The sequence below is a fragment of the Myodes glareolus genome, chromosome 4 (assembly GCF_982192425.1).
Source record: "Myodes glareolus chromosome 4, mMyoGla1.1, whole genome shotgun sequence".
Taxonomy (NCBI): domain Eukaryota; kingdom Metazoa; phylum Chordata; class Mammalia; order Rodentia; family Cricetidae; genus Myodes; species Myodes glareolus.
Window position 1 is genome coordinate 29354840 of NC_142029.1, and position 26708 is coordinate 29381547.

The 26708-nt window shown below is 45.8% G+C and overlaps 1 protein-coding gene across 1 annotated transcript in view; it reads left to right on the plus strand.

Annotated features, from left to right (window-relative positions):
• Positions 1-26708, plus strand: part of Myo1e (myosin IE) — a 197219-nt gene that overhangs the window by 136148 nt on the left and 34363 nt on the right. The window contains exons 11-19 of the mRNA XM_048423271.3: positions 441-521; positions 1523-1609; positions 3846-3932; positions 4556-4723; positions 5624-5709; positions 9936-10017; positions 16631-16737; positions 22656-22754; positions 26157-26301. Coding sequence (XP_048279228.3) covers positions 441-521; positions 1523-1609; positions 3846-3932; positions 4556-4723; positions 5624-5709; positions 9936-10017; positions 16631-16737; positions 22656-22754; positions 26157-26301 — 942 coding nt within the window. The remainder of the gene's footprint in view (positions 1-440; positions 522-1522; positions 1610-3845; positions 3933-4555; positions 4724-5623; positions 5710-9935; positions 10018-16630; positions 16738-22655; positions 22755-26156; positions 26302-26708) is intronic.

Consider the following 26708-nt stretch of genomic DNA (forward strand, 5'->3'; position numbering starts at 1 on the left):
TGCCCATACACACGTGTGCACACACACATGAATGTGCACACACATACACTAATAATCAATGTTATCTGTAGATCGTTCACCTTCTGCCTATGCTCCTGGGAGCTGGGACCACGTTATCCTCAGCATCAGTGACGCGTTGTGTTCTGTTAGTACTAAGGGCTGCTGAACTGGGGACTTGTAGCTGACTGGCAGTTACAAGTTTTGCAGGAGTAGAGCCTCATTCAGGGCAGGATCTTATTGTATCACTCAAGACAACAGCTTCCTCCAGGTCTCCGGACTTATTAGGGAGTACTAGCTCTGCCGTCGCTGTATAAACACACCACTACATTTGTTTGGAAAGCATAAACCCCCTCTTCAAGCCGTCCTGTCTCCAGGCGTCAGGGTGGCTGCTGGGCGTCTGGATGGAAGGAGTCATTTGTGCCGTGTTTGTTTTCTGCTAGTCCATCAATAAAGCCATGGAGAAGGACCACGAGGAATACAACATTGGCGTCCTAGACATCTACGGCTTTGAAATATTTCAGGTGAGGAAGGCTGGGGAGGTGGCTGGGTGGCGATGAGTCCTGCCGCACAGGCATGAAGACCTCAGTTCAAATCCTCAGCACTTGGGCAAAAATAGCTGCAGATACCTGTAATCTCGGTGCTGTGGAGGGCAGAGGCAGGGCTCGCTGGGACTTGCTGGCCTCCAGCCCAGCTCTAGGTTTGTTAGGAGACTGTCTTAGGGGAATAAGACAGGGAGTCATCACTCCATATCAGCTCTATAGTCACAGTGAGGGTCCTGCATACACACTCATGAACACACATACACACCCGGAAAATAAGAGAAAGGAGGGAGGTGAGAAAGCAAGAAAGATAAATGGAGGCATGCAGGGAGCTGAAGTGATGGCTCAGTGGTTAGAAGCCCTTGCTGCTTTTCAAGAGGACCTGGGTTCAGTTTCTAACACCCACATGAGACAGCTCACAACCACTGTGACTGCAGCTCCAGGGGATCTGACGCCCTCTCCCGGGCCTCCATGGGCATGCCTATGTGTGACACATGTGTGTGCACGTGCATACACACACACACACACACACACACACATTTATGCACATAAATAAAAGTAATAAATAGGAAGGAAGGAAGGAAAGAATAGATGGAGGAAGGGAGGGAGGGAGGAAGGAAGGAAGGAAGGAAGGAAGGAAGGAAGGAAGGAAGGAAGGAAGGAAGGAAGGAAGTTGACTCTGGGTAAGGCCAGTTTGAATCACCAGAGCTTAGGCGGAGGTGATGTTTCCTCTGGCCAACAAGAATAATTCTGGGCAATGAAGAAGTCAGCTCCAACTCATCTTTGCCTTTGTGAGTTCTTCATGTACCTTAACCAAATTAGTTTCTCCTAAATATAAACCGTGCTTCCTCTATTGACGCAGCAGAGTTCCCGAGGCTGCCCTTCACACAGACATTTTAGTGCATTGCTGAGAAATGACTTTTTAAATGATTGTGTGAAATGATTACAGGAAAAGACCTTCTTTTCTTTTTCTTTTCCCCCAGAAAAATGGCTTTGAACAGTTCTGCATCAATTTCGTTAACGAGAAATTACAGCAGATTTTTATTGAGCTGACGTTAAAGGCAGAACAGGTAAGTGGTCCCTCTGCTCATCCTCATCTCTGTCTTCGTTGCTTCGAAGATACGGATCTGTCTTTTGATGACCGATCTGGGTATCTGTCTTGTTTTAGGAAGTGTACCTACTAAAGTCAGCAGTTATGCCTTCCCGGGATTTCAGTCTTTGAAAAGCAAATACCGTCTGCTGCCTGTACTTTCTCTGTCAGCAGTGAAGGCAGGCGCTGGACTGACAATGGGCTGTATTTCCTACTCTCGGTCCCACTGACCATGGTGAAGTGGGAACCCTTGTGCTGACCTCCATTGTCTGGGTAACACGTCACTTTCCCAGATGTACAGCACCCCTCAGACTTCCCCTTAAACTATACGTATTTTTAACAACACTTGCATTTGCATTCTTTCTCTTGAACTTTGCCTTGTTTACACGCTGTTCTAAAAGTACAGTGTAGGCTCTCTGAAACTCTGGGTGCCATGTTGACTGTTATAAATCAAAATGGAGTTTGCGGGAGCAGACATTTCTTCTCTTACAGTTAGGTACCAAGAGTCTAAAATTCAGCTTTGCAGCCCCTCCAAAGACTAGAGGGAGACACCTGATAAAAATCTAAGGATTCTTTCTCTGCTACATCCTGGTGGGTCTTGGCCTTCTTTCCATGTGGTGGTCTAACTCTACTCTCTACCTCACCTTCTGTTGCTCCATGCCCTAGCCTCTCTCTCCTTTCTCTCATTTAGACACAAGTCTTTGGGTTGAGGCTCATCCTGTGTCCAGAGTGATATAGTCATGAGGTCCTTTACTAATTATTTTCTACAAAACCTTTTTCTAAACCTTGACTCTTGAGGTTCTGGATACACATACAGTCTGGGAAGAAACTACACATATCCAAAGCTGTTTAGAAACCACGTATTGGACTGTTAGCTGTCCACTACTGAAGAATGGTCAGAGTAAAGCAGCCAGAGGAGAGGGGGCTAACAAGGAAGATGGAAGGAAGTAGACAGGGTCTGGCTCATGTCGGTACTTTATGATGCTTGATAAATTCAAGACCAGCCTGCCTCCAAGAGAAGTTTGGGATTGAGAGAATCAGGAAATAATGTTAGCTGTGGAGAGGAGATCCAGTATATAGTCTGTCAAATCTAACATTCAGGATTTGTTTAAAATAATTAGCAGTTAGCTAAGACTCGCCCAGAATGACCCCTAGTTTTGTGTCCTCTTTTAAATTTTTATATTATGTGTATAGGTGTTTTTGCCTGCATGTGTGTCTGTGCACCACATGTATTCCTGGCAACCATAGAGGCCAGAAGAGGGCATCAGATCTTCAAGAACTAAAGTTACAGGTGTTTTGTGTGCTTAGAATTGAACCTGGATCCTCTGCAAGAGTAACCAGTGTTCTTAACCTCTGAGCCATCTCTCCAGAGATCCCTGGTTTTATATCTTGAAGAATTGGACAATGGTGAGGTTGTTACTGAAGGACAGAATTAGAAGGGTCAGGACTGTGGTGTGTGTGGTAGGTATAAATGGCTCTCTGTCCATCTCCCTGGAGAGTCCCTCATGGAAATCAGCTGAAGCTCCTGATAGAAAGAGGGCAGATAAACCAGACAGATGGAAGTGGAGTCCCCAAACTGCCTGTCACATACAACATTCTAGAAAGAAGAAAGATCTGGCCCTACTTTTCTATTCTTGTGATAAAACACCATAGCCAAGACAACTTATAAAAGAAAACATTTCATCGTTCTCATCCCAGAGGTTTTGAGTCCATGACATTAGAGTGAAGGATGGTGCCATGAGCAACTGAGAGTTCACATCTCAAACCACGCAGAAGGTGGAGAATACACTGGGGATTGCAGGCATCTTTTGAAACCTCAAAGCCCACCCCCAGTGACACGCCTCTTTCAACAGGCCACACCTCCTAATCCTTCACAAACAGTTCCACCATCTGGGGACCAAGTATTCAAGTACATGAGTCTAGAGGAGTCATTCTCATTCAAACCATTATGTGGATTCAGGAGGGTCAGGAGTTCAAGGTCATCCTTGGATATATAATGAGTTAAAGGCCAACCTGGGACACTGTCTCAAACAACAAACAAATAAGCAATTGTATAGTATCAATTTTTATGACTCAGACAAAACATAAAAACCATTAAACGATGAGATGTTCCTTTTCTATCACCTCTTAGTGATGGGAAAGTTTTAATGTGTGTGAGAGGGACCCAAGTTCTCTTTCATGGTGGTTTATGCAAGCTTCTAACTTCTGTCATCCAGGAAGAATACGTTCAGGAGGGAATAAGGTGGACGCCCATTGAATACTTCAATAATAAAATCGTGTGTGACCTCATAGAGAGCAAAGTCGTAAGTACTAGTCCATGGCCCCTTCACTGGCCTACCCTTCAATGAGCTTTCATTCTCCATGCCCAGTGTCCATTGCTTTTCAGCTGACAAGGAAACCACCCTTGCGCAGAATCTTAACAGTAACATTAGTAATGTGCAGATGTGTGCCGTGAAAATAAAATAATAGGCTTTTTTTATGACAATAAGTAAGAATGTGTACAAAATGCCAAGTTGCACATGGAAGTTGTTCCCAAATTCTGGAAGATAGCTCTTGGTTGTATGACATAGCAAATGAGGAGCCGTAAAAAGGATCACACCTTCCAGCCCCATCATGCAACCACATACACAGGAACATGTATACACACATACACACAAATATAATAAAATAAAATAAAATAAAATAAAATAAAATAAAATAAAGCCCTGTAGGGAGCTAGCTAACTTCCTGGAAATGAGTTTCCTCCATCTTTAGGTCCGAATGATAAAACCTCCTTTGGGAATGTGTTAAGTGCATTCTTCCCGGAAAGATGATCAAGATGGCATCTGGGTCTTGGGAGCAGTCTCCTGGCTGAAGAAGTGACCCCATAGGTATTGTATATTTGGAGAGATCAGTGACCTGGGCCTTGCCTTCTCGGTCTCTCCAGAACCCTCCTGGAATCATGAGCATCCTGGATGACGTGTGTGCCACCATGCATGCTGTGGGTGAGGGTGCCGACCAGACACTGCTGCAGAAGCTCCAGATGCAGATCGGGAGCCACGAGCACTTCAACAGCTGGAACCAAGGCTTCATCATTCACCACTATGCTGGGAAGGTAAAACCCGAGACCCCTGTTCAGTGGGCCAGGATCCGCCCGTTTTACAGGCTCCCCAGTTCGAGCCTTTAGGGGTGGGATTTGTTTTCCCGTGAACCAATAGAGATTCATGCTATTTATTCACCCAACAAATATGACCTCTAAAGAATTTGAAGAGTTAAAACAAAGCACTGCCTACAGGGCTGCTTCTTTTTAAAGCACAGATCTGCTGTGCCCCGCAGCTGCTGAAGCAGTAGACTTTTGTCCTGACGGTTGCAACCACAGACTTGCCTTCCTCTGCTTTCCCGTGGGCACTGGGACTGACTTTAATGTCTTCCCTCACAAAGTGAGTAACTAGGTACCTACAGGACACCCAACCATGTAGGGTCCTACTAGAATTTGGAGTCATGGCTGTTGGATGCTTCCTGGTCCTATGAAACTCCACGGATAAAACTTTCCTCCCAGCTAGTCTCTTGTTAATCACGGTCCCTGAGCATCGAGTTCAGGGCAGATGGGCACAGCTCTGATGCTGCTTCTAAGAGCAATTACCAAGTTTCAGTTGACATACTTGATGAGTGAGCATGAGGCTCCCTTTTTCTTCCCTTGGTCAGAACTTGGGAAAAATAACTTTGTGGATTGCTCCGATATGCTTAGGGGTCCATAGACAAATGGACCTGTGTTCTTGAGAGCTGAAGCCTCACACACAGATCATCTGGGGGACCAGATCTTCATCACCCACCTTTAGGTCATGGTCACCTAAGCCAGCGGATAGCCTTTATGTGACAACAGCCCAAAGGGTGGACCGCAGAGGCTACAACTAGAAACGTCTGCCTTCCAATAGGAGAGCCATACCCATTGAAGGATGTGTTTAGCCAAAGATATGTGTGGGATTAGATCTGATTTCTTTCCGTTCTTGGCCAGGTTTCCTATGACATGGATGGTTTCTGTGAAAGGAACCGGGACGTGCTCTTCATGGATCTGATTGAACTCATGCAGAGCAGTGAGCTGTAAGTGCCCTCTATCGGCTTTATGGGCATGCGGTATGCGTTGGTTTTCTTGTTGTTGCTGTTCTCGTTTTGTTTTCCTGTATGTGGGCATTTTGCCTGCTTGTGTGTCTGTGTACCATGTGTGTGCCTGGTACGCACAGAGGACAGAAGAGGGCCTCAGATCCCCTGGGACTGGAGTTACAGATCGTTTGTGGGCCTCCACGTGGGTGCTAGGAATTGAACCCGCATCCTCCAGAAGAGCAGCCAGCACTCTCAACCTCCCCGTCCCATGCCATCACAAAGCAGAGATGGTATTGTTTCAGTGTGCAAACCAGAGTGGGATTGGAGTACTTAACACCTGGCTCCTTTAGAATGGTTGAGTCTGGTTTATAATTTGACCGTTTACTCAAAAGGGCTTCTCTCCTTCCAGTCTTCATCTCTCCCTTCTATCCCTAATATATCCTTCCCCCAAGTGCCATCTGTGTGTCTGTCTCCATCATCTTCAACACTGTTAGGAGGGAGAGGTGGCCATCTGACACCAACCTGGAATAGCTATTTCTGATCAGCAAGAGTAGAAGAATCTACTTCTAGGAAGCTTTGCCCTTGGCACATAGCCAAATGATTTTCCATGGTCACTCCATTTTTAAAGGTGCCTAATTAGCCTGAATTGCTGAAGCAATTGGAGACCGAGAAGTCTAGGAGGAACTTTTCCCTGCTCTCCATGGAGGAACCCCTGTAGCTCTGTTTTTGATTCCTATTGTAACGTAAAGGGAAATTCACAGAGTGTCAGGAGCCCTTAATGTCCTGCAGATGTAGGAAAAGGATGTCCTCACATTCCTTGCCACAGGACCAGACTTAGGTGGCACCACCCTTGATCTCCAGCTGGAACAACACGTCTACAAAAGACACAGTGATGGTGTCTCCATCAAGAGCCTGAAGAGGACCTGGAAGTAGCTGCTGCTGGCGGCTCAAGCCTTTGTTGTCATCGAGAACACCACTGAGGTCAGCATCATCAGGGACAGTGGCCAATGAGCTGTACTCACATTTGGCTGCCACTGGAACACTCCAGTTGCTGGCTGCTTCATGCCTGGAACATTCACAAACCAGATCCACGCAGCCTTCAGGGAGCTGTGACTGCCGGTGGTGGCTGGGCCCAGGATTGGAGTTCAGCCCCTCACAGAGATGTCTTATGTCTACCAGTCTACCATAACTCTGTGTAACACAGATTCTGTTATGTGCTACGGGGACATTTCCACCCTATGCAACAACAGGGTGCTCACCCAGTGGGTCTGATGTAGACGCTGACCTGGGTAGGTCTGAGTGCGTGTGACACTGTCTCCCATGAGTGCCCACCGGAGGTCGTGCTTCTGCAGAGACCCTGAGAAGATGGAGAAGGGGCTTGTTGTAAAGGATGAAACCAAGGAGGAGTTGCAGAGTGAATGGACCTTATGAACTCCTGAGTCACTGGTCTGAGGGTGTGTAGGTAACCACTGTAGCTGTCCATCAGTTTCCTACAGACCACTGAGGACTGGTCTGCAGCTCCCATAGTTTAATGGGCTGGAACCAGTGGCCACAAGCCAGTCTGCAAGATACTTAAGCAAAATGAAAAGGTAGATAGAAATAATGTTTCCAAAAATAAAAAATAAAAAGAAGGAACGAAAGAAAACCAACCCTAGGAGGAGCCTCTACCATGGGATGGATGCAAGCATTCATTTTATTTATTCATTTTGGAGGTGGTGTCTCCCAGGCTGACTTTGAAATCCTGATCCTCCTGCCTTCACCTCCAGAGTGCTGGGATTATGCACTCCAGTATGTGATGGTTGGGTTGACTCCGGAACTTCCTGAATGCTAGGCACACAGTCCACTGACTGCACTGCATCCCCAGCCAAGGATAACTACTTTAAAGCAACAGCAACAGTTGTGGCAGCTTTCTGATAACTGCAAAGAAAGCAAAACAGGGCTTCTTTTCCTAGCTCCAGTGAGGAGCTATTCTTGCTTCATTTAAATGTCTCCCCCAAAGTCCCACCATCCTCCCCCACGCTGATGCTCCCCTGCCATCTCCCCCACCCTGGTGCTTCCCCACTATCCTCCCAACTCTAGTGTTCCTCCACCACCACCCCCCCCACGCTGGTGCTCCTCCACCATCCTCCCCCGTGCTGGTGCTCCTCCACCATCCTCCCCCGTGCTGGTGCTCCTCCACCATCCTCCCCCGTGCTGGTGCTCCTCCATCATCCTCCCCCACACTGGCGTTCCACCACTATCCTTTGCCAGAGCTTCTTCACACTCACTCTTGAGATGTCACATTTCTTTTCATTCAAAATGTGTGACCTCAGTGTGCTGTCCTCTGAGAAGGTTATGGAGACTGAAAGTCCTGGCTTGTGGGTTTTGTGGCAGCCAGGTGAAAGCCTCTTACTTTCAGAGCTGGTTTTTAATTATTAAAACTCCTGTCAAGTTCAAGAGCGATTGATGGGCCCACATAAACTCCTGTCATCTAGATGTGGCACGTTGTTTTGTAAGGTGATTGCTGTAAAAGTCCACGGTGGTTATGTCTGGTCAGGTCAGCAGTAGACGGCTGGGAAACTTCCTGAAAATTTCTAAAGACCTAAAGGTTACCCAAGGGGCAATGGATTTGGATTGGCATATCCAACTGTCAACTTATGTGGGCCACTTCATTCACTGAGCCAGTTAGGAGACATTTATTGAGCTATGGTTCAGACACCAGGTACATCAAAGTAACCAGACATGTCCCTGCCCTGTGCACCTGTTGGGTGCTCAGTTAGAGTTATCAAGGGAATATATATTCGGCAAATATGTCCCCGTCCTGTGTGCCTGTTGAGTGCTCAGTTAGAGTTATTAAGGGAATATATATTTGATGGACAAAGGCTCAGAGATTTGTGAATGCATTATGTGAAACTGTTCCTACTCAAAGGCGGTTTCTCCAGGGAGTTGGGACCAGTGATGCTGCCTGGCCTCTAGCAAGCAGGAGCCACTCAGTAGGCCTGAGGATATGGCTTGGTTGGTACAGTGCTTGCTTAGCATACATAACCCCCTGGGCTTGTTCCCTAGCCCCTCATAAAACCTGGTGTAAGGGCAAAGGACTGTAATCTCAGTGTAAGCGGACTTTTCTTTGGACCACCAGCTCCCAAATAATGACATGGAGACTTGTTAGTAATTATGAAAGCTTAGCCTTAGCTTAAGCTTGACCTACTAGCTCTTAAAACTTAAATTAACCGAATTTTTGTTAATACATTCTACCACGTGGCTTTTACCTCTCTCCCATTCTGTGTGTCTCACTTGTTCTGCGTCTCCATGGTATCTCCTGCGCACCTCCATTATCTTCTTCCTCTCTCTGCCCAGAAGTGCCATCTGTCTCTCCTGCCTAGCTATTGACCGTTCAGCTTTTTATTACACCAATCACAGCAGTACCTCTTCACAGTGTACAAAAATCCTACAATTCACTTGGGAAACGGAGACAGGAGGACCAGGAAGTCAAGGTCATCCTGGGCTACATGGGAATTTCAAGACCAGTCTGGACTACATAAAATCATACCTCAAAAATAGACAACAGAAGCTGGAGAGATGGTTCAGTTGTTAAGAACACTAGCTGATCTTCCAGAGGTCCTGAGTTCAATTCCCAGCACCCACACGATGGTTCACAGCCATTTATAGTGGGATCTAATGTTCTCTTCTAGCAAAATGGTGTACATGCAGATAGAGCACACATATATATAAATAAAAAAAGGAAATACGTTTTTTAAAAAAGCAGACAAACAGACGAAAATCCTAAGATGTGTAGGGCACTCTCCCTTAAGCCCCATCAAAGAATTATCCAGGTGTGACACTCAACCGTGATCAGATTCAGAAATGGGTTCTCGCAAGCAGAGCGGCATGAACCTCCAATGTTCCCAACTCACACCATCCACAGGGCTCCAACCTAGCTAACTTGTCTTCACAAATACATCCTGTCTTCCCTGCCCCTCTGCTGTGCTGTCTTCATGGTAGCCCTCAGTTCCAGAGGCCAGGATATTCCAAACTTATTTCTCTGTTTGAGACTGTGGCACGCTTATATTTTACAGTTCTTTCTTTGGTGTTTTCTGTCTGGTGTTCAGTTGCCCAACTTACATCTTGCAGGCTTGCACTGTAAGTCACATGGCTTTTCTGTGGCCAGCATTAGATGCTTCTGGACAGCACATCCAGCCCCCACAGAACTGAGAGATTGCTGATCCATCCTCTTTCTCATTTTCCAGGCCTTTTATACAATCTTTGTTTCCTGAAAACCTGCAAGCCGACAAGAAAGGCCGCCCAACGACCGCAGGAAGCAAAATAAAGGTTGGTTCTATTCTGGGAAAGGTTTGGATCCCTGTAAGAGCTGGAGTTGTCTTGCAGACAGGAACTGTGCGCTAGGGCAATAAGGCCAGCATAGCGTAGGGGTATGGTCACAGAGATGCCCAGAAGTTAGGTTACTTGCCAAAAAAAAAAAGGAAAGAAAAGTCACAGGATATAGCTGAATTTGACTTGGCTATCCCCCAGTTGGATATTAAGTACCTCATGGCTTAATGGGCAGCATGTAATAATCAGTTCTTTTCAAGAGGAACTGACTTTAAAGTGAATCTGGAAGGATTTATGTTAAACTATCAGGAATTTTGTGGTTCGGAATCATGTTCTGGATATTGATGGCGCTTTTCCAGGCCAAGCCCTCGAGGCATGCCAAGTATGAAACTTGCCAGAAACCCCAGTTCCTCTTTGGGGGCAATTTACACATCCCTCCTCCCTGGTCTTACAGGCTTCTCTGTGCTGTGAAGTGTAGCTCATCTGGCTGTATGGTGGTAGCAACTCTAAAATTCTGTGGATGGTTAGAATCAAGAGTTAGAATCAAGGACACTTTATCTTATGACTTTGACAACTATTTGTTGAACTTTCTGAAGATAATACCAGTTCAGAACATATTTTAGAGCTGAAGATGGCCGTGGCTTAGTTGGTACAGGACTTGTCTAGAGTATACAAATCCCTATCTTTTGGGTCCACCCCTATCAATCCAAAAATTAGGCATGGCGGTGCATGCCTATAATCCCAGCCCAGGCAAAGTAGATGCAGGACCACCAGAAGTTCAAGGTCATCTCTTGGCTATATAGTAAATTCAAGACAGGTCTGGGCTATCTGAGACCCTATCTCAAAAAATAAAGAAAAAATGTTTATATGTATATATATTAAGTCATATCAGTTAAATATGTCTCCAGGTTTATAATCAAAGAAATCAAGTGATTAATATTTGGCATTTGGGGTTTAGTCCCCTGTGACTTTTACTGTCTACATTATTATCAACCTATGATTTAAATTCTCAGCATCTGGGGCAAGAGAAGTGACTCAGTGGTTAAAAGCACTTGCTGCTCTTACACAGGACCCAGGTTCAGATCCCAGAATCCACACTGCAGCTCAGAACCATCTGCAGCTCCAATTTCAGGGGATCTGAGGTTCCTCTTCTGGCTTCTTGTTGGCTCCTACACACACAATACACATAAACTCACACAGGCACATGTACACATAAAAATACCTAACTAATTAATTTAAAAGTTCTCAGTGCCAGGCGGTGGTGGCACACGTCTTGAATCCCTGCACTCGGGAGGCAGAGGCAAATGGATCTCTGTGAGTTCGAGGTCAGCCTGATGTACAAGAGCTAGTTCTAGGACAGGCACCAAAGCTACAGAGAAACCCTGTCTTGAAAAACAAAACAAAAACAAACAAACAAAATGCATTCTTCCCTCCCCTTCTGCTGTGCTGTCCTTACAGACACTTCTTACTTATCTGCAAGGTGGAGATTGTAACACTAACGCCCAAGGTGGTGGTTAAATTCGATCATCCATAGTCAGTGTCTGCATCCCTACATTCCTGCCTACCAGTGTGCACCCTCTTCTTTGCCCATGCCCTCGTCTCTGCTTGCTGCTGTAGGTGGTTTGTTTTCTTTCTTTTTGCACATGCTCATTCCTTGCCCCAGGCTTCCACTCACCCTCCTTCACTCCATCTTCCATTCCATGGTGCCCTTCAGTTTGTGCCTTCCTGATTGACACCATTGTCACAGACGCCATGGTTGTGACCGCACTGCCCTCTGCCCTTTCGCTTCAACTCCTTCATGGATGAAGCCTGCCTTTCCAGATCTGGATAACCTTCCTGGGGACAGAAACATTGACTTCAGTAAAGGACACAGTTCCATAAGAGGACCTTTTACGTTTTATGGATGAAGTTGGACGTGAGATGTTGGTGCAGTTGTTGGCTGTTGTTTTTAGAATGGAATTTCTGGACTATCTGGATGGATCAAGAAATGGTATTTGAGTCCCAGCACCATAAACAAGTTAGGTCGTTCTAAGCCGCTCCAGCTGAGTTAGCACACAGGCAGGATCCCAGCGCTTAGGCAGTAGACCCGGGAGGATTATGAGTCTGAGTCACAGGAAGGTGGTGGGGGATTGTGTAGTCTCACCAGGTGTGGGACACTTGCCTTATGTGCTAGTGCTTAGGAGACTAAGGCAAGAGGGTCATGAGTTCCATGCTAGTCTGGTTGCAAAATGGGATTGTTCCAAAGAAACAAAGATAAAATCTTGTCATATTCTTCAAACTCTTGGACTCAAGCCATCCTTCTGCATCAGTCATCTGAACAGAAGACACCACAGACAAACGATACCATGTCCACTGGTGGCAAGCTGAGGTTTTTGTTTTGTTTTGTTTTGTTTTTTCAAGACAGGGTTTCTCTGTCCTGGAACTAGCTCTTGTAGACCAGGTTGGCCTCGAACTCAGAGATCCACCTGCCTCAGCCTCCCAAGTGTTGCAATTAAAGATGTGTGCCACCACCACCCAGCTAAGGCAGGCTGAGTTTTGAGCTGGTAGGCAGAGCCCTCTCGGTTATAGGGACATCATGTCCTTAAGAGCCATTCTAAGGCTTGACTGGATTTGGGTCTCTGGGACAGAGAGCTGAGGTCAGACAACAGATGTGATTTTCCTGAGGCCCAGATGCTAACATCTGCATGAAGTTCTGACTCATGCCTTAGCCTGAAGGACCCGGATGAGGACAAGCTCTGGGCTGGAAACTCTAGTCATGAGACTGTCACGTTCAGATCCAAGGGCTCAGATCCCCCAAGGTCAGAGTGACTCATTTTCAAGTGGTCTGGAATATGCCTCATGAGTGGAGATAGAGGCCTCTTACTTCTCCTTTGAGGGCAGCTTGCTTCCTTTCTTCAAGTTTGTGTGTAGTTTAAAAAGTTACCACCTTTCTGGACTGTACACAGAATGTTTAGAAAACCACATTTGAGGCCTTTGTCTAGGGATATCAGCCTGAAGTTTAGTTTTCTAAAGGGATATATACAAGAATATACCCAAATCCCACACTCTCTGATGGATCCTGTGATCAAGGTCTACCTAGTGATCTACAGTAATGAAAGTCTATTTTATATGCCCTCCCGAAACATCACTGAGGGATAGTCATGGCTCAGTTCCTTGTCCCTTGTCCCTTCTGTATCTATACTATTTGGCAGATATATCCCAAGAGTATATTGAAAGGGACTCCAGGTTTCTGGACAGAAAATTTTATATTGAAGGTAGTTTTAGTGTTGCACATTTTATTGTTTTAATTATTTGAAAATAAAAACTGATCTCCAGGAGTTAATTAGAATTGTCATTTGATGGACACTCCCATCAAGTTGCTAAAGCAAAAAATATATTGCATTTATAAAGCTGGAGAGATCTCTCAGCAGACTAGGTTGGTTGGTCCCTGGTATCCACATGGTGGCTCACAATCCTCTGTAACTTCAGTCCCAGGGGAATCCAACTCCCTCTTCTGACCACCAAGGGCCCTTACACATGAATACATGCCAGCAAAACACGCATATGCATACAATAAAAACAAATCTTTTAAATAAAACTATATTACATTTAATAATGCTTGATTTTGAGGCTTCCTTCAAGTATATGTTGTGATTGGAAGAGGCCAGTGTTGAGATCAGAGTGAAGGTTTGATTCGAGGCAGAGCAGACTCAAGCTCCTAGTGAGCGCAGGTAGACACATGAGGCATTACCTGAGTGAACCTGGAGCCACGAGTGGGAGATGGCGAACTATACCATCATGCACTGCGGCATATGCTCCAGCCTTTAGGACATCAGAGGCTTTCTAGCTCCATCACCTGTGTGGGCTGCAGCTGGAGGAGCTGAAGCCTAGAAACACAGGCAGAGCCATGGTGTCCCACCTCCCGCATAACAGAGCCAGGAGCACCACCGAGGCTCTCCCCACTGTCCCGTCTTGGTTTTGTAATTTGGTTCTCACTTCTGTTGAATAATGCTGGTACCTCTTTATCTAATCAATGCATGCTTGTCTGGAGTCAGAACTAATCCAGTTTGCTTCCTAGTCACCTCACAAGACACCGAGAGTGACCCATGGCCATTGAAATGTAGGCTAGCCTGTCCACATTTACCCCGTTAATCCCTTTGCTGTCACACCGCACTATTCTCTATCACTCATAGGAAGGCAAAAGAGCATTGTGGGTAAGAAACATGGACTTGGTTTCAAGTCTCATCTTTGTAGCGTATAAATTGTGTTGTCCCAAGGAATCCTTTATCCTGTAAAGCTTGGTATTCTCATTTGAAAGAGTAAAAGTACGAGCAGTCACAACTTCTCCGGGATTGTTGTGATGCATCAATGAGCCATGACTATTGTAAGAAGAACTGTCAGGGGACACGTGAAGTGACTCTGCTGCCTCTGGGTGTGTCCCTTAGGCTACAGTGCAAAGGAAGTCTGTTGCCACCTGCTTAGGGCTGAATAACCGTAAATAACAATTAGTATCAAAACCTGAAAGCAAACTAGAAATTTAGAGGCTTAAGAACGAAGAGTTGGGTGTGGGGGCACTCGGAGGCAGAGGCGGGTAGATCTCTGTAATTTTGAAGCCAACCTAGTCTACATGGTAAGTTCCAAGATGGTCAGGGCTCTATACAGAGACCCTATTTAAATAAATAAATAAATAAAGGTTAGGATTGGAGAGATGGCTCAGCAAGTTAAGAGCCCTGGCTGGAGGACCCAGATGTGAATCCCAGCACCTACATGTTGAGTAACTCACACCATCCATAACTCCAGGGGATCCAATGCCCTCTTCTGACCTCCATGGGCACCATGCATGCACATAGCACATACCTGCCTACATGCAAAACACTCAACACACCCAGCATAAGTAACTAAAACTTTAAAAGCTTTGCTCAGAGAGACCCTGCAGTCCCTCCCTTGCTTCACCTGGCGTATAGCAGAGATGATCGAATTTGTTTCCAAATGTCATTTTATCAGCAAAGGAGGTAGAAGGCAATTTCCTTTGTGGTCAGAGTCCTTACTACGGTGGGGCAACCTCTCTACTCCTGTCCTCAATTCCGGGCAGCGCAAAGAATGCTGTTTTCTGCGCGCTCACACAAGAACACCATTCACTGATGAACATCCTACTTTGCTACCCATCAGTTTTCTGAGGGTTTCAGATTCCCAAGTACGTGAAAATAGAGAAGCCCTAATTGAGGGCGGGTTGTCTCTCATCAGCAGAGCCTTTCTGCTGACTGGGAATGGCTCCCTGGTTTCCTGGCAGGCCTTCCCACTATTTTCTTTTAGAGGGTTTTTTTTTCCCTCTCTCTCTCTCTGCAAGCTGACAGTCTCGGAAGGAGAGTTTGCCTAAGTAGAGCATCATGGACCCCTAGGGAGTGCTCAGCTGTGCGGTGGAGTTGCTCATGTGAGCAGCTACTCCCGTTTCTTCCACGTGTGCAATTCTCATGATGTGAAATACATCCTAAGCAGTTCCAGATTTGTTTATGTGGCTTTTTCTGGTTGAACTCAGTCCTGCTCTGGGTACCCAGGGCACAGCTAGTGACAGATGATTTTACACAGACTCATTTTGCTGTGTGACAACTAACTTCTGTCCCACAAAGAAAAGTGCAAGGAGCCTTCTGAGAGCCCTGTGAAGGGACAAAGCAAGGGGGACACTGGATAAAATGGTATATATGACATTAATGAATTATATATATTTTTAATGAGTTTCACTTTCTTTAGCTGTAAGTTTACATCCTTTTATTAATTATTATTATTATGGGTGGTGGTGGTGATGGTGGTGGTGGTGGTGTGCGTGTGTGTGTGTGTGTGTGTGTGATATGGGTATACAGGTGCCCACAGATCCCTTGGAGCTAAAATTACAGGCAGTTGTGAGCCACCCATTGTAGGATACTAGGGACATAACTCAGGTCCTCTGGAAGAGTAACAAACTCTCGTAACTGCAGAGCCCTTTGTCCAACCTCTTCCTCATTTTAATAAAGAGATTCTTCATAGATGACACTATTAGGAAAGAGATTTGAGATTTCATCCCTGGCTTATAATTTTAAACAAATAAACCAAAAAAATAATAATAATTGTGTCAAGAACCAGGCATGGTCATGCATGACTATAATCCTAGCATTTAGGATGCTAAGGCAGGATAATCAGGACTTAAAGGTCATTCTTTAAGTTAGTGATTTAAAATAGCCTAGGATGCCTTAGACCCTGTCTCAAAGAACAAAACACACACACACAAGTGTTTTTACAATGACCTCAGTCAGTGCAAATTGACAACTGCATAATTCCTGATAAAAAGAGTCACATGTGAAGATTTACACATATGTACATATGTGTATATCTATATATACATGTGTACATACATATATGCATATATGTACATATATCTATAGCTTTTCTTTATTAGCCTACCAAAACTGCCTAATGGTTTTCAGTGTTCAATTTTCCAACTCCTGGGTGTGATAAAAATCATCATAAAAGTCAGCGGCACAACAAGCAGATCCATAAGGATTTCTTTCTAGCTATGTGCTAGAGTCCTGCAGGTTTGGTTTGGAAGCTCGTCCGCCGTAGAGAGTTCCTCATCTCTAACTGCCCTTATCCTTCCCACTAGAAACAAGCCAATGACCTCGTGAGCACCCTAATGAAATGTACACCCCACTACATCCGCTGCATAAAACCAAACGAAACTAAGAAGCCCAAAGACTGGGAGGAGAGCAGGTATGTCACAAGGAGACTAGGAGAGGGCGGGGCATCTGAGGTGAGCAAGCACGCATGACCTCCCCCTCAGGCGAACCAACCTCTGTCTAAAGAGGAGGCATGCGCGCTTGGTACTTCCTGTTTCTAACGCCATCTGTGTAATAGTTCACCTCATCTTGTCTTTAATATGTTTGCAGTATCATTCCTTTCGGAATAAATTTACAATGTTGATCTTGGCTAGTTTGGAGGCTGGTGTCAAAACAAACCTTTGTTCCGAAGAGTCACGATGGTTTTAAAGTTAGTTTGAGGCTTTGTTTAGATGGACAACATGTAGCCTGTGTAGGATGTTTGGCTCGGAGTCTCAAGGGAAAGCCTGAGAACTGGGGTAACGTGATCCGCCAGTGACTCTAGCCCGTGAAGATCCTCAGACAGGCTAGAGGTTCTGAGCATTCTGTAGAAGAACAGTGTGAAGGAAGGATGAAGCCAGAGGAGATGGATGGACCATGGGTACTCAGGTGCTCTGGCTCCTGAAGAAGCCTATTGCACTGTGGTATTTAGGAAGTGGCCCATGCAGGGTGAAGTGAGTTGACAGCTGTGGATGTTGACTGAGAAGCTTCATCTCCAGGGGCTGGAGAGAAGGCTCTCCAGTTTACAACACTTGTTCTTTCAGAGGACCCAGGTTCAATTCCCAGCCTTAACGTGGTAGCTTACAATCATCCTTAATGCCAGTTTCAGGGGATCTGACTCCCTCTTCTGACCTTTGCAGGCACCGGGCATACACATGATACATGCAGACAGGCAGGCAGGCAGGCAGGCAAAACATTTGTGCACATTAAATAAAATAAATATTTAGACTATATTTTAAAAAGATTTGTCTCCAGCTGGGAAATCCAGGGACCATTCTATGAAGCCCGGTCTTACTATCCGTTTGGAGCCTGGGAAGAACTGGAGAATGACCTCATGATGGGGTGATGATAACTACAGAGGGTACCCCATTCTGTCACCACATCACCTGGTCCCAGGCTACCGGGATGCCCTGTTCCTATCCGGGAGAAAAGAAAACTGAGTTTTGTAAGGTATTAAGTGACTAAGTGACGGAAACAATGGGAAGAGACCAGGCGTAAAGAGGACAGCTGCCGAGCACATCCTCTGAGAGACAGGGTGGAGTCCCTTGCCCATGTTGTCCTCAAGCCCCATTCTCAGCAATGACAGATGATACCTGAGCCTCTGTAGAGGAGGGAAGGACAGACAGGGAACAGAAGACACACCCAGGCCCACCTAGGTTGGGTATCACCGTCTGAAGAATGTTCTTTCATTCTTAACACTAGGGTGTGGGCGGGGATGCAGCTGAGTTGGTAGAGTGGTTGTGGAGGATACAGAAGGCCCTGGCAAGGCTTTGTTCCCTGCACTAAGTAAACCAGGCACGGTGGAGCAGGCACACCACTATGGCTACAGTAGCTGCTGCTTTTGCTTCCTTTGATACATGGTCATACTATATAGCTCCGGATGGCCTGGACTCACTATGTAAACCAGACTGGCCTCAGACTTACCTACCCCAAGCTCCCGGGCTCCTGAGTGCTGGAATTACAAACATGGACCACCATGCCCAGCCTAACTTATTTTAAACATGGCTTCTGGGGATCAAACTCTGGGCTAATGCTTGCAAGGCAGGCACCTAGAGCCTAAGTACTGCACTGGTGTCCCATCCGGAGCTAGACTGGGGATCAAAACTGTGCTCTGCGGCAACCTGTTAGTGACTGATCTGCATGAGACACTTTGTCTTCCACGTTGCCAGTCTGGCTCGTTTAAACAGAGGGTCTAGGATATAATGTCTGTCCGTGAGATCTCTAATGTGTACTGATATGTGCACAGACCACCCACTCACATGTGCAAATACACGTGCTCGTGCACACATCAGGGTAGTGTTGTGGGCAACCTCAGAGAAAACGTTGACATCAGAAGTACCCCTAAGGGGTAGGTAGGTACCTAAGTCCACTCTTTCTTCATTGCAAACTCTCCCACTTTACTTCCCTACCTCTTTCCAAGAAATCATCTTAAATGAAAGCATTTTACCGGAAGCTAGAGAATTGGCTGAGCAGCTCCGAGCTTACACTGCTCTCTCAGGGGACCCTAGTTTGATTCCCAGGAGCCTCGTCATCACGCACCTCACAACCACCTGTAACTCCATCTCCGGGGAGTCCAACACCTTTGGCCCCTGCAGGCACCTGCACTCACATGCACATGGCCACATATAGACAAACACAAGTACACAAAATTAAAAATAATAAAAGTTAATCGAGAAAAATAAAACCTTGGTTGCCCTATAGTGAAGTACCACTCTCAACCTTAAATAAATGGTTGTGCTAACAGGCTTCCTTGTAAAGAAATTGTACAGTAGCTATTGCTTGAACCTTTTTATATTAAAATTCTGAATCTGGTGGCATGTGCTTGTGATCCCAGCACTGGGGAGCCTCTCCCATGACCGAAGTTCTTCACTGAATTTCAGCAGAGACTCAGTAAGCATCCACACATCATGGTTTATGAAAGCTCAGGGTGCGAGCTGCTGATGTTGGCTCCCATTTCCAGCCGGACAACTCCCCCATAGGTTTACTCACAGATGGCCTCACTCCCTTGTGAGAATGGAGGGCTGAGTCGCTGTGGGAATTACATGCTCAATTGAAGTTCTTGGTAGAGAGGGTTGCTCATTCCACAAGTTTATGAGGTATGGGGTTTTTTGTTTCCTGTTGAAATGTGGTTTTGTTTGGCTTCTGGCAAAGTGGCTGGCCTTGGATCCTGAATTGCTGCCCTCCCAGTGTTTGGCTTGCTTGAGGGAAGGAGGGAGGGAGTGAAGACCGTCCTGGGGTGACTCCTCCCATAGGGTGGAAATGGTAACCTTGGGGAACAGTTAGGACCAATGCCCACCAGCAGTGAGGCTCCAGCAAAAACATCTTGGGTCCTTTGGTACCTTGAAGTTCTTTTACACATTACAGGATTTGCTAGACTGCTTGTCATACAGCAGAAAATATACGTAAGAAATTTCCTGGACCTTGATGCCACTTTAACAAACTCTAACTTGATTCAAGCTGGAGAGATGGCTCAGTGCACAGACTGCTTGCTGAATTTAAATCCCTACATCCACGTGAAAGCTGGGTCTATTGGTGTCCGTCTGTAACCCTAGCAGGATGGCGCTGAGAAAGGAAGCTCCCAGAGGCTTGCTGGCCAGCCAGTCTAATCAGAATGACAAGCTCAGGGCTGGACAGATGGCTCACTTACTGCTCTTCCAGAGGACCAGAGTTCAGTTCCCAGCATCCCATGTCATGTGCTCGCAGCCATTCCGGAGGGCTCCATAAATAGCAAGCTTCGGATTCAGTGAGAGACCCTGTCTCCAAAAAGCTAAGGAGATGATTAATAGATTGAGGAAAATATCCCGATATTAATCCCTGGCCTCTTCATATACCAGGATGGAAAACCATATTGTGTGTGGTATTCATGTGCCGCTTCACGTGTCAAGGTCAGAAGACAACTTGTGGGAGTATAGTCTTTACCTTCTATTATGTGATCTCAGGAGTCGAACTCCGGTCATCAGGCTTGGCAGCAGGTGCCTTACTCGCGGAGCAATCTCATCAGCTGGGAAGCAAGAGCTTCATACAGAGAATATTCTTGCCCGTGTGATTCAAAGGCAAGGCCTGTCTGGTGAATCCGTGTTGCCTGCCTGAGGCTTGGAGAGAAGCCAGTGTTTGTGAATAGTGCATTGAAAGCAGCAGACACCCGAAGTTGGCACTTTCGGACTGGAGAGATGGCTCAGCAGTTATGAGCTCTCTCGCAGAGGACCCAGGATCAATCACCAACACCCAGTTATAGAGTGCCCTCTTCTGGCTTCCTTAGGTATTGCACACACACCATGCCCATAACATAACTACAAGCAAGTACTCATACATATAAATTGTGTTTGTCTATTTTTTAAGATAAAAGGGCACTTCTGCATGTTTTTCTTACAGGAGAAAGAGACAATAGTGATTTTTTTTTATTTGGAGAAACGAGAAAGGAAAATTATTTTTCCAAGTCAGGTTTCTAGAGTGTCTCTGCTTCTAATTCAAGGGAAATGTGCCTGTTGAATATCTGTCTTTCCATATAAAGACTCGAAAGGTTGTTTGTCCTGGAGCTGAAGAGATGGCTCTGTGGTCAAAGTACTTGCTGTGCAAGCAGAAGGACTGGAGATCTGCTTCCCAAAGCCAAAGCAAATGCCAGATGGGTGTGGCAGCCCGCTTGTAATTCCAGCCGCGGAAGGCAGGGACGGGATCCTCAGAGCACCCGACTAGAGAGGCCAGCCATGTCCACAGGCTCTGGGTTTAAGGAAAGGGCTGTGCCTTGCTGAGTAAGGTAGAAAAGAGAGGATAATATCCGACATCCACCTTGAGCAGCCACACGCCCCCATGTACCATGTGCACCTGCATCCGTGCACACATGACAATGGAAACTAGAAAAGGCTGTCCTGAAGGAGTCAACTCTTGTGACTGAGAAGAAAGAGCTCTAGGCCGCAGGCCAAGTTTCAAAGAAGACCTGTGGAACCTGGCTTGGAAAAACAGGAATAGAAATGAACCATAACTGGTGGGGAAGCTTGTCTATCATCCCTCTGTAGAGATGGGCGGGGTCTGCAGTGCACGTGGCTGCCTGAAGCTAGACCCTTGGAAACGTACTAGATGTTCACTGTTACTTAAAAACAAATAAGCAGGGGGCTGGAGAGATGGCTCAGAGGTTAAGAGAACTGACTGCTGTTCCGGAGGTCCTGAGTTCAATTCCCAGCAACCACATGATGGCTCACACCCATCTATAATGAGATCTGGTGCCCAGAATACCATATACTATATATAAATAAATAAATTTAAAAAAAACAAATAAGCAAAAAACTAGTCGCACCAAAGAGACAGACAGACAGGTGGGTCTGTATGTAATCAAGACCAGCTACTCAGTAAGACATATAATTGAAATAGGTTTTAGACTATTCTTTTGGGGGGGGGGGGTGAGAGGGTTTCTTCATAGATATGGAGCCTGTCCTGGGACTTGCCCTGCAGACCAGGCTGGCCTTGAACTCACAGAGATTCACCTGCCTCTGCCTCCCGAGTGCTGGGATTAATGATTTGTGCCACCACTGCCCCGTGATTTTAGCTCACTCTTAACTTGGTCATTTGAAAGATCCTAGAAGTGTAGTCTCATCGAGTCTAAAGTTGTTATTAAACTTTAATGATAAAAACAATTCTAACAATGCTTAATTCAACAAGTTAGTTATTTTGTTGAATAAAAAATGTTTGTAATCCAAATGTCAAGTGTATAGGACCTTATTTTTATTTTTGTCAATTATTTTTAGCGTTACACTTATTTGTTTCTTTGAAGTGGGTACGCATGAGCGCCAGGGCACATGAATGGGGGACAAAAGACAACTTATGAGTCTTTCCTCCCTACCACGTGGGCTCCAGAGACCAAACTCAGTTTAGCAAGCTTGGTGGCAAAAGTCTTTATCTGCTGAGCCATCTCACCAATCCCACTTCTTATTTTGGGACAGGATCTCACTATAATATTCAGAATGGCCTTGAATTTTTCTGTGCTCAATGGATTGGATCCTCCTGTCTCAGTCTCTCAAGTAGCTAGGATTACAGACACACAGTTCCATGCCTGACTTTGGGTTTTTATTTTGCTGTTGTTCTGTAAAATAGATTTCTGGTGTCTTCTTGAATGATTGCAGTAGTTCATAATGTTCTTAGGTTAATATCATGCAGTAGTTCAAAAGTTCATCTTGGCCACTATCATTACAGGTCTTGTAAATATGCTCCCTGAAACTTGGTAGTAGCAGTTGGGGGTGGGGGTGGCGGGCAAGGGGAGGGTAGTTAAGAAAGTTGGTGAGGAATTTTCCAGTAACCTCCACGTTCCGTATTCTGTTTTAGGGTAAAACATCAAGTAGAATACCTGGGTCTCAAAGAAAACATCCGCGTGAGAAGAGCCGGTTATGCTTATCGGAGAGTCTTCCAGAAGTTTCTACAGAGGTATCGGACGAGTTACTACCTCTGGGGCAATGGAATTTTGGGGTTCAAGTTAGCTTATCTGTCCATTCAGAGCACATACCAAACAAATTTTAATGTAGCCACAGAGGTAGGCATCCATCCCAACTCATTTCAGAGTGTTGTATTGCCCTGAAAAGAAGCCCTGCTCTCCGTGGTCATCATCTGTCCTCTGTCACCCATGTGAGGCAGCCACCCATCTGCTTTCCGTCACCGTCAACTTGCCCAAGTCACATACATGTCCTCTGTGACTGGCTATATGACTGTGGCACCATGGTGTTTCGAGATCCGTCGATGGTTTCTATAGTGTGTCTACATCTTACTCTTGTTCCTTGGTGAATAATATTCTATTGTGTGGATTTGCCACATTTTACCTATTCGTCCTTCAGTTGCTCCCATTTGGGGCCGATGTGAGTAGCGCTGCTATCACGGCTCTTGTCTGAGCCTTGGAGAGGATGCGCGTTCCAGTTCTCGGATGTGGAACTAAAGTAGGATTGCTGAGTCATATGCTAATTCTATGTTTAACTCGCGGAGTACCGCCAGGCTGTTTCCCCAAGTGGGTGCACCATGTTGCATCTGCACCCACAGTATTTGAGGGTTCCATTTTATCCCAGTCTGTGCCAACATATGCTAATATCTGACTAACCTTACTAGTGGGTGTGAAATGGTATCTCACTGTGGCTTTGATTTGCATTTTCCAGATGGCAAAGGATATTCAAAACTCTTCATGAGTTTATTGGCCATTTATATTTCCTCTTTAGGGAACTTCTGTTCGGGTTTTTTGCCCCTCTTTTTGTTTTTAGGGCTTTTTTTTTTTTTTTTTGTCTTTTTATGAAAGCCATAATATAGAATATGTCACCGAGTTAGTAAGTCTTCTGTAGAACAAACCACCAGGTACAAGAATTCATAATCATGACATGGGAGCTGGACTTAACTGGATGGATTAATAGTGGGAAAACACCTGCAAGGAAATATTTAGCCTAGGGGCCTGGAGAAATGGTTCAGCAGTTAAGAGCCCTGGCCACTCTTCCAGAGGACCTGGGTTCAGTTCCCAGCACCCACATGGCAGCTCACAACTGTAACTCCAGTTCCAGGGAATCTGGCATCCTCACACAGACATACATGCGGGCAAAAAGCCAATGCACATAAAGTAAAAATAAATAAATCTTTAAAAAATATTTAGCCTAAACAACTGCAAGAAAATATTTAGCTTACCTAGGAAATAAACTAGGGCATTTAATTTCAAACACTTTGTAGAATCCATGTTTAAAGTCTTTCTCTGTAGCCCTGGCTATACTGGAACTTGCTATGTAGACCAGGCTGGCCTTGAACTCACAGAGATCCTCATGCCTCTGACCCCTGAGTGCTGGGCTTAAAGGTATGGGCATCTGCCTGGCTCATATTTGAATTCAAACTGATTTTTATATTCCCCTGAAAGTATGTTTGACAGGACCATGTTTAAGTGGTCTCACTCTGTGTTACATGGTTTGAAAATGATAAATTTAGTGTTCTTAAAATACAAAGTTGGAATGACTGATCTCTCTGATGAATTGTTCTGTTTATTTAAGTTCCTTTAAGAAATAAGGTAATGTGAGCCAGATGGTGGTGGCGCACGCCTTTCATCCCGGCACTCAGGAGGCAGAGACAGGCAGATGTCTGAGTTTGAGGCCTGCCTGGTCTACAGAGTCAGTTCCAAGATAGCCAGAGTTACACAGAGAAACCTTGTCTCAGAAAAAAAAAGAAAGAAAAAAAGAAAGGAAGGAAGGAAGGAAGGAAAGGAAGGAAAGGAAGGAAGGAAGGAAGGAAGGAAGGAAGGAAGGAAGGAAAGGAAAGGAAAGGAAGGAAAGAAGGAAGGAAGGAAGGAAGGAAGGAAGGAAGGAAGGAAGGAAAGGAAGGAAGGAAGGAAAGGAAGGAAGGAAGGAAGGAAGGAAGGAAGGAAGGAAGGAAGGAAGGAAGGATGAATTATGGAACTACTGAGCATATAGTCAGTTGGCAGAATGCCTAGCGTGCAGGAAGCCCTGGGTGCAATCTCCAGCATAACACAAAACCAGGCTTAGTGATGGCTGGGGAGATGACTCAACAGTTAAAACCAGCACTTGCTCTTGCCGAGGACCCAAGTTTAGTGCCCAGCACACATGGTGGCATCTCATAGTTGACTATAACTCCTGTTCTAGGGGATCCAGTGCCATTTTCTGGCCTCCTAGGGTACCAGGCCTATTACGCATGTAATAAACATACTTATGTGCAGGAAAATTATCATGCTTACTTTAAAAATCTATAAAGCAATCATAATAATAAGTCCACAGAAAAGAAAAGAAAAGAAAAAATAAAAACAAAACCAAGGCTGGGACTTTATCTTGGCTGTTTTGTACAAAGTCCTGGATTCAATTCCCAGCACCATGAGAAAAAAAAAGAAATTTAAAAGACATAAATGTCTCTGTATGCAAAGGCTGGGGCCGTAGAAATGGTTCAGAGGTTAACAGCACCCTCAAGGTTCTACCAGAGTACCAGAGTTCATATCCCAGACAGAAGCCGGCTCAAGTGCACTTGTAATTTCAGCTCCCAGGGCTCTGGCACATATGTGTTTTGACATGAGTGCTGGGAACCACAACTGCTGAGCCATCTAGCCAGCCATGCTTTTTCCAAGACGGGTTCTCTGGCTGCCCCACAGCTTACTAAGTAAGCTGCACTGGCCAACAACCCCCAGGACTCTCCTGTCTCCCCCTCCCAGTGTGAGGGTCACAAGCATGCACCCCTGTGTCTGGCGTTTTCATGGGCTCTGAAGGCTGAATGAACTCAGGTCCCCGTGCTTACATGACAATCATTTACCAACTGAGCCACCTCCCTGGCCCAGCTTTGTAAAACTTTTCATGCTACTAAATGGCCTGAAATCTGAAGAGATTAGGATTAAGAAGAAAAATGATATTTTGATTTGCCTGAAATATTTGAATATTTGTCATGGGAACCTCTAGGCAATGAGGGGAAAGAAAAGTGCTTTTCCACCAGGGTGTGAACTCAGAAACACCAGGACAGGCCGGGCAGTGGTGCCTCATATCCATAATCCCAGCACACAGGGGGCAGAGGCAGGCAGAGCTCTGTAAGTTCAAGACCAGAGCAAGTTCCAGAACAGCCAGGGCAACAGAGAGAAACCCTGTCTCAAAAAACCAAAAGAGAAACACCAGGATAGGGAGGGAGGGTCAGAAGTGCTGTAACCGTTAGACCAGGTGTGGAAGACCCTTCTAGTCATTGAGACCCGTCGCCTGCCATTGAGTGGCGCTGAGGGAGCCGAGCTGCACAGCGACAGCATGGCCTTCAAGGCCCCTCTCGCCCCACCAGGAGCCCAGGAACCACCCTAAGCATGACCCCTCTGCCCTCTTGCCGCCATAGGTACGCCATCCTGACCAAAGCCACTTGGCCTGTGTGGAGAGGAGATGAGAAGCAAGGGGTTCTGCATCTACTGCAGTCGGTCAATATGGACAATGACCAATTTCAGCTGGGGAAGAGTAAAGTGTTCATCAAAGCCCCAGAGTCTGTGAGTACCGGCTGCTGCCCCACCCCTCTCCTCCCATCTTGCCTCTGCCTGCTGCCCTGCCACACAGCTGGACACTAGTGCTCCTCCACCTCACGCCTTTCTTAGCCTTTTCTCAAAGAAGCCTGTCACCTCCGTGTCCCCAGCCTCCTCTACCAACCAGACTTGTTTCCTGGCATGCGGTTATTGAATAAAATAGCACCGGGTACGATGGCTTTCTTTTCTCCTCTTTCCTCCTCTGTGAGGTCCAGGTCATCTCCAAGGACAAGGGCTTTGACCGGTTAGGTTCCTTTTATGTACCAAAAACCTTTGGCAGAAACTGCCCGAAGTTACAGTATTGGTATTTGTCCCATTGCTACAACAAAATGCCTCCCAAAAGGAAAGGGTTAGCTTGGTTCATGGTTCCGGGG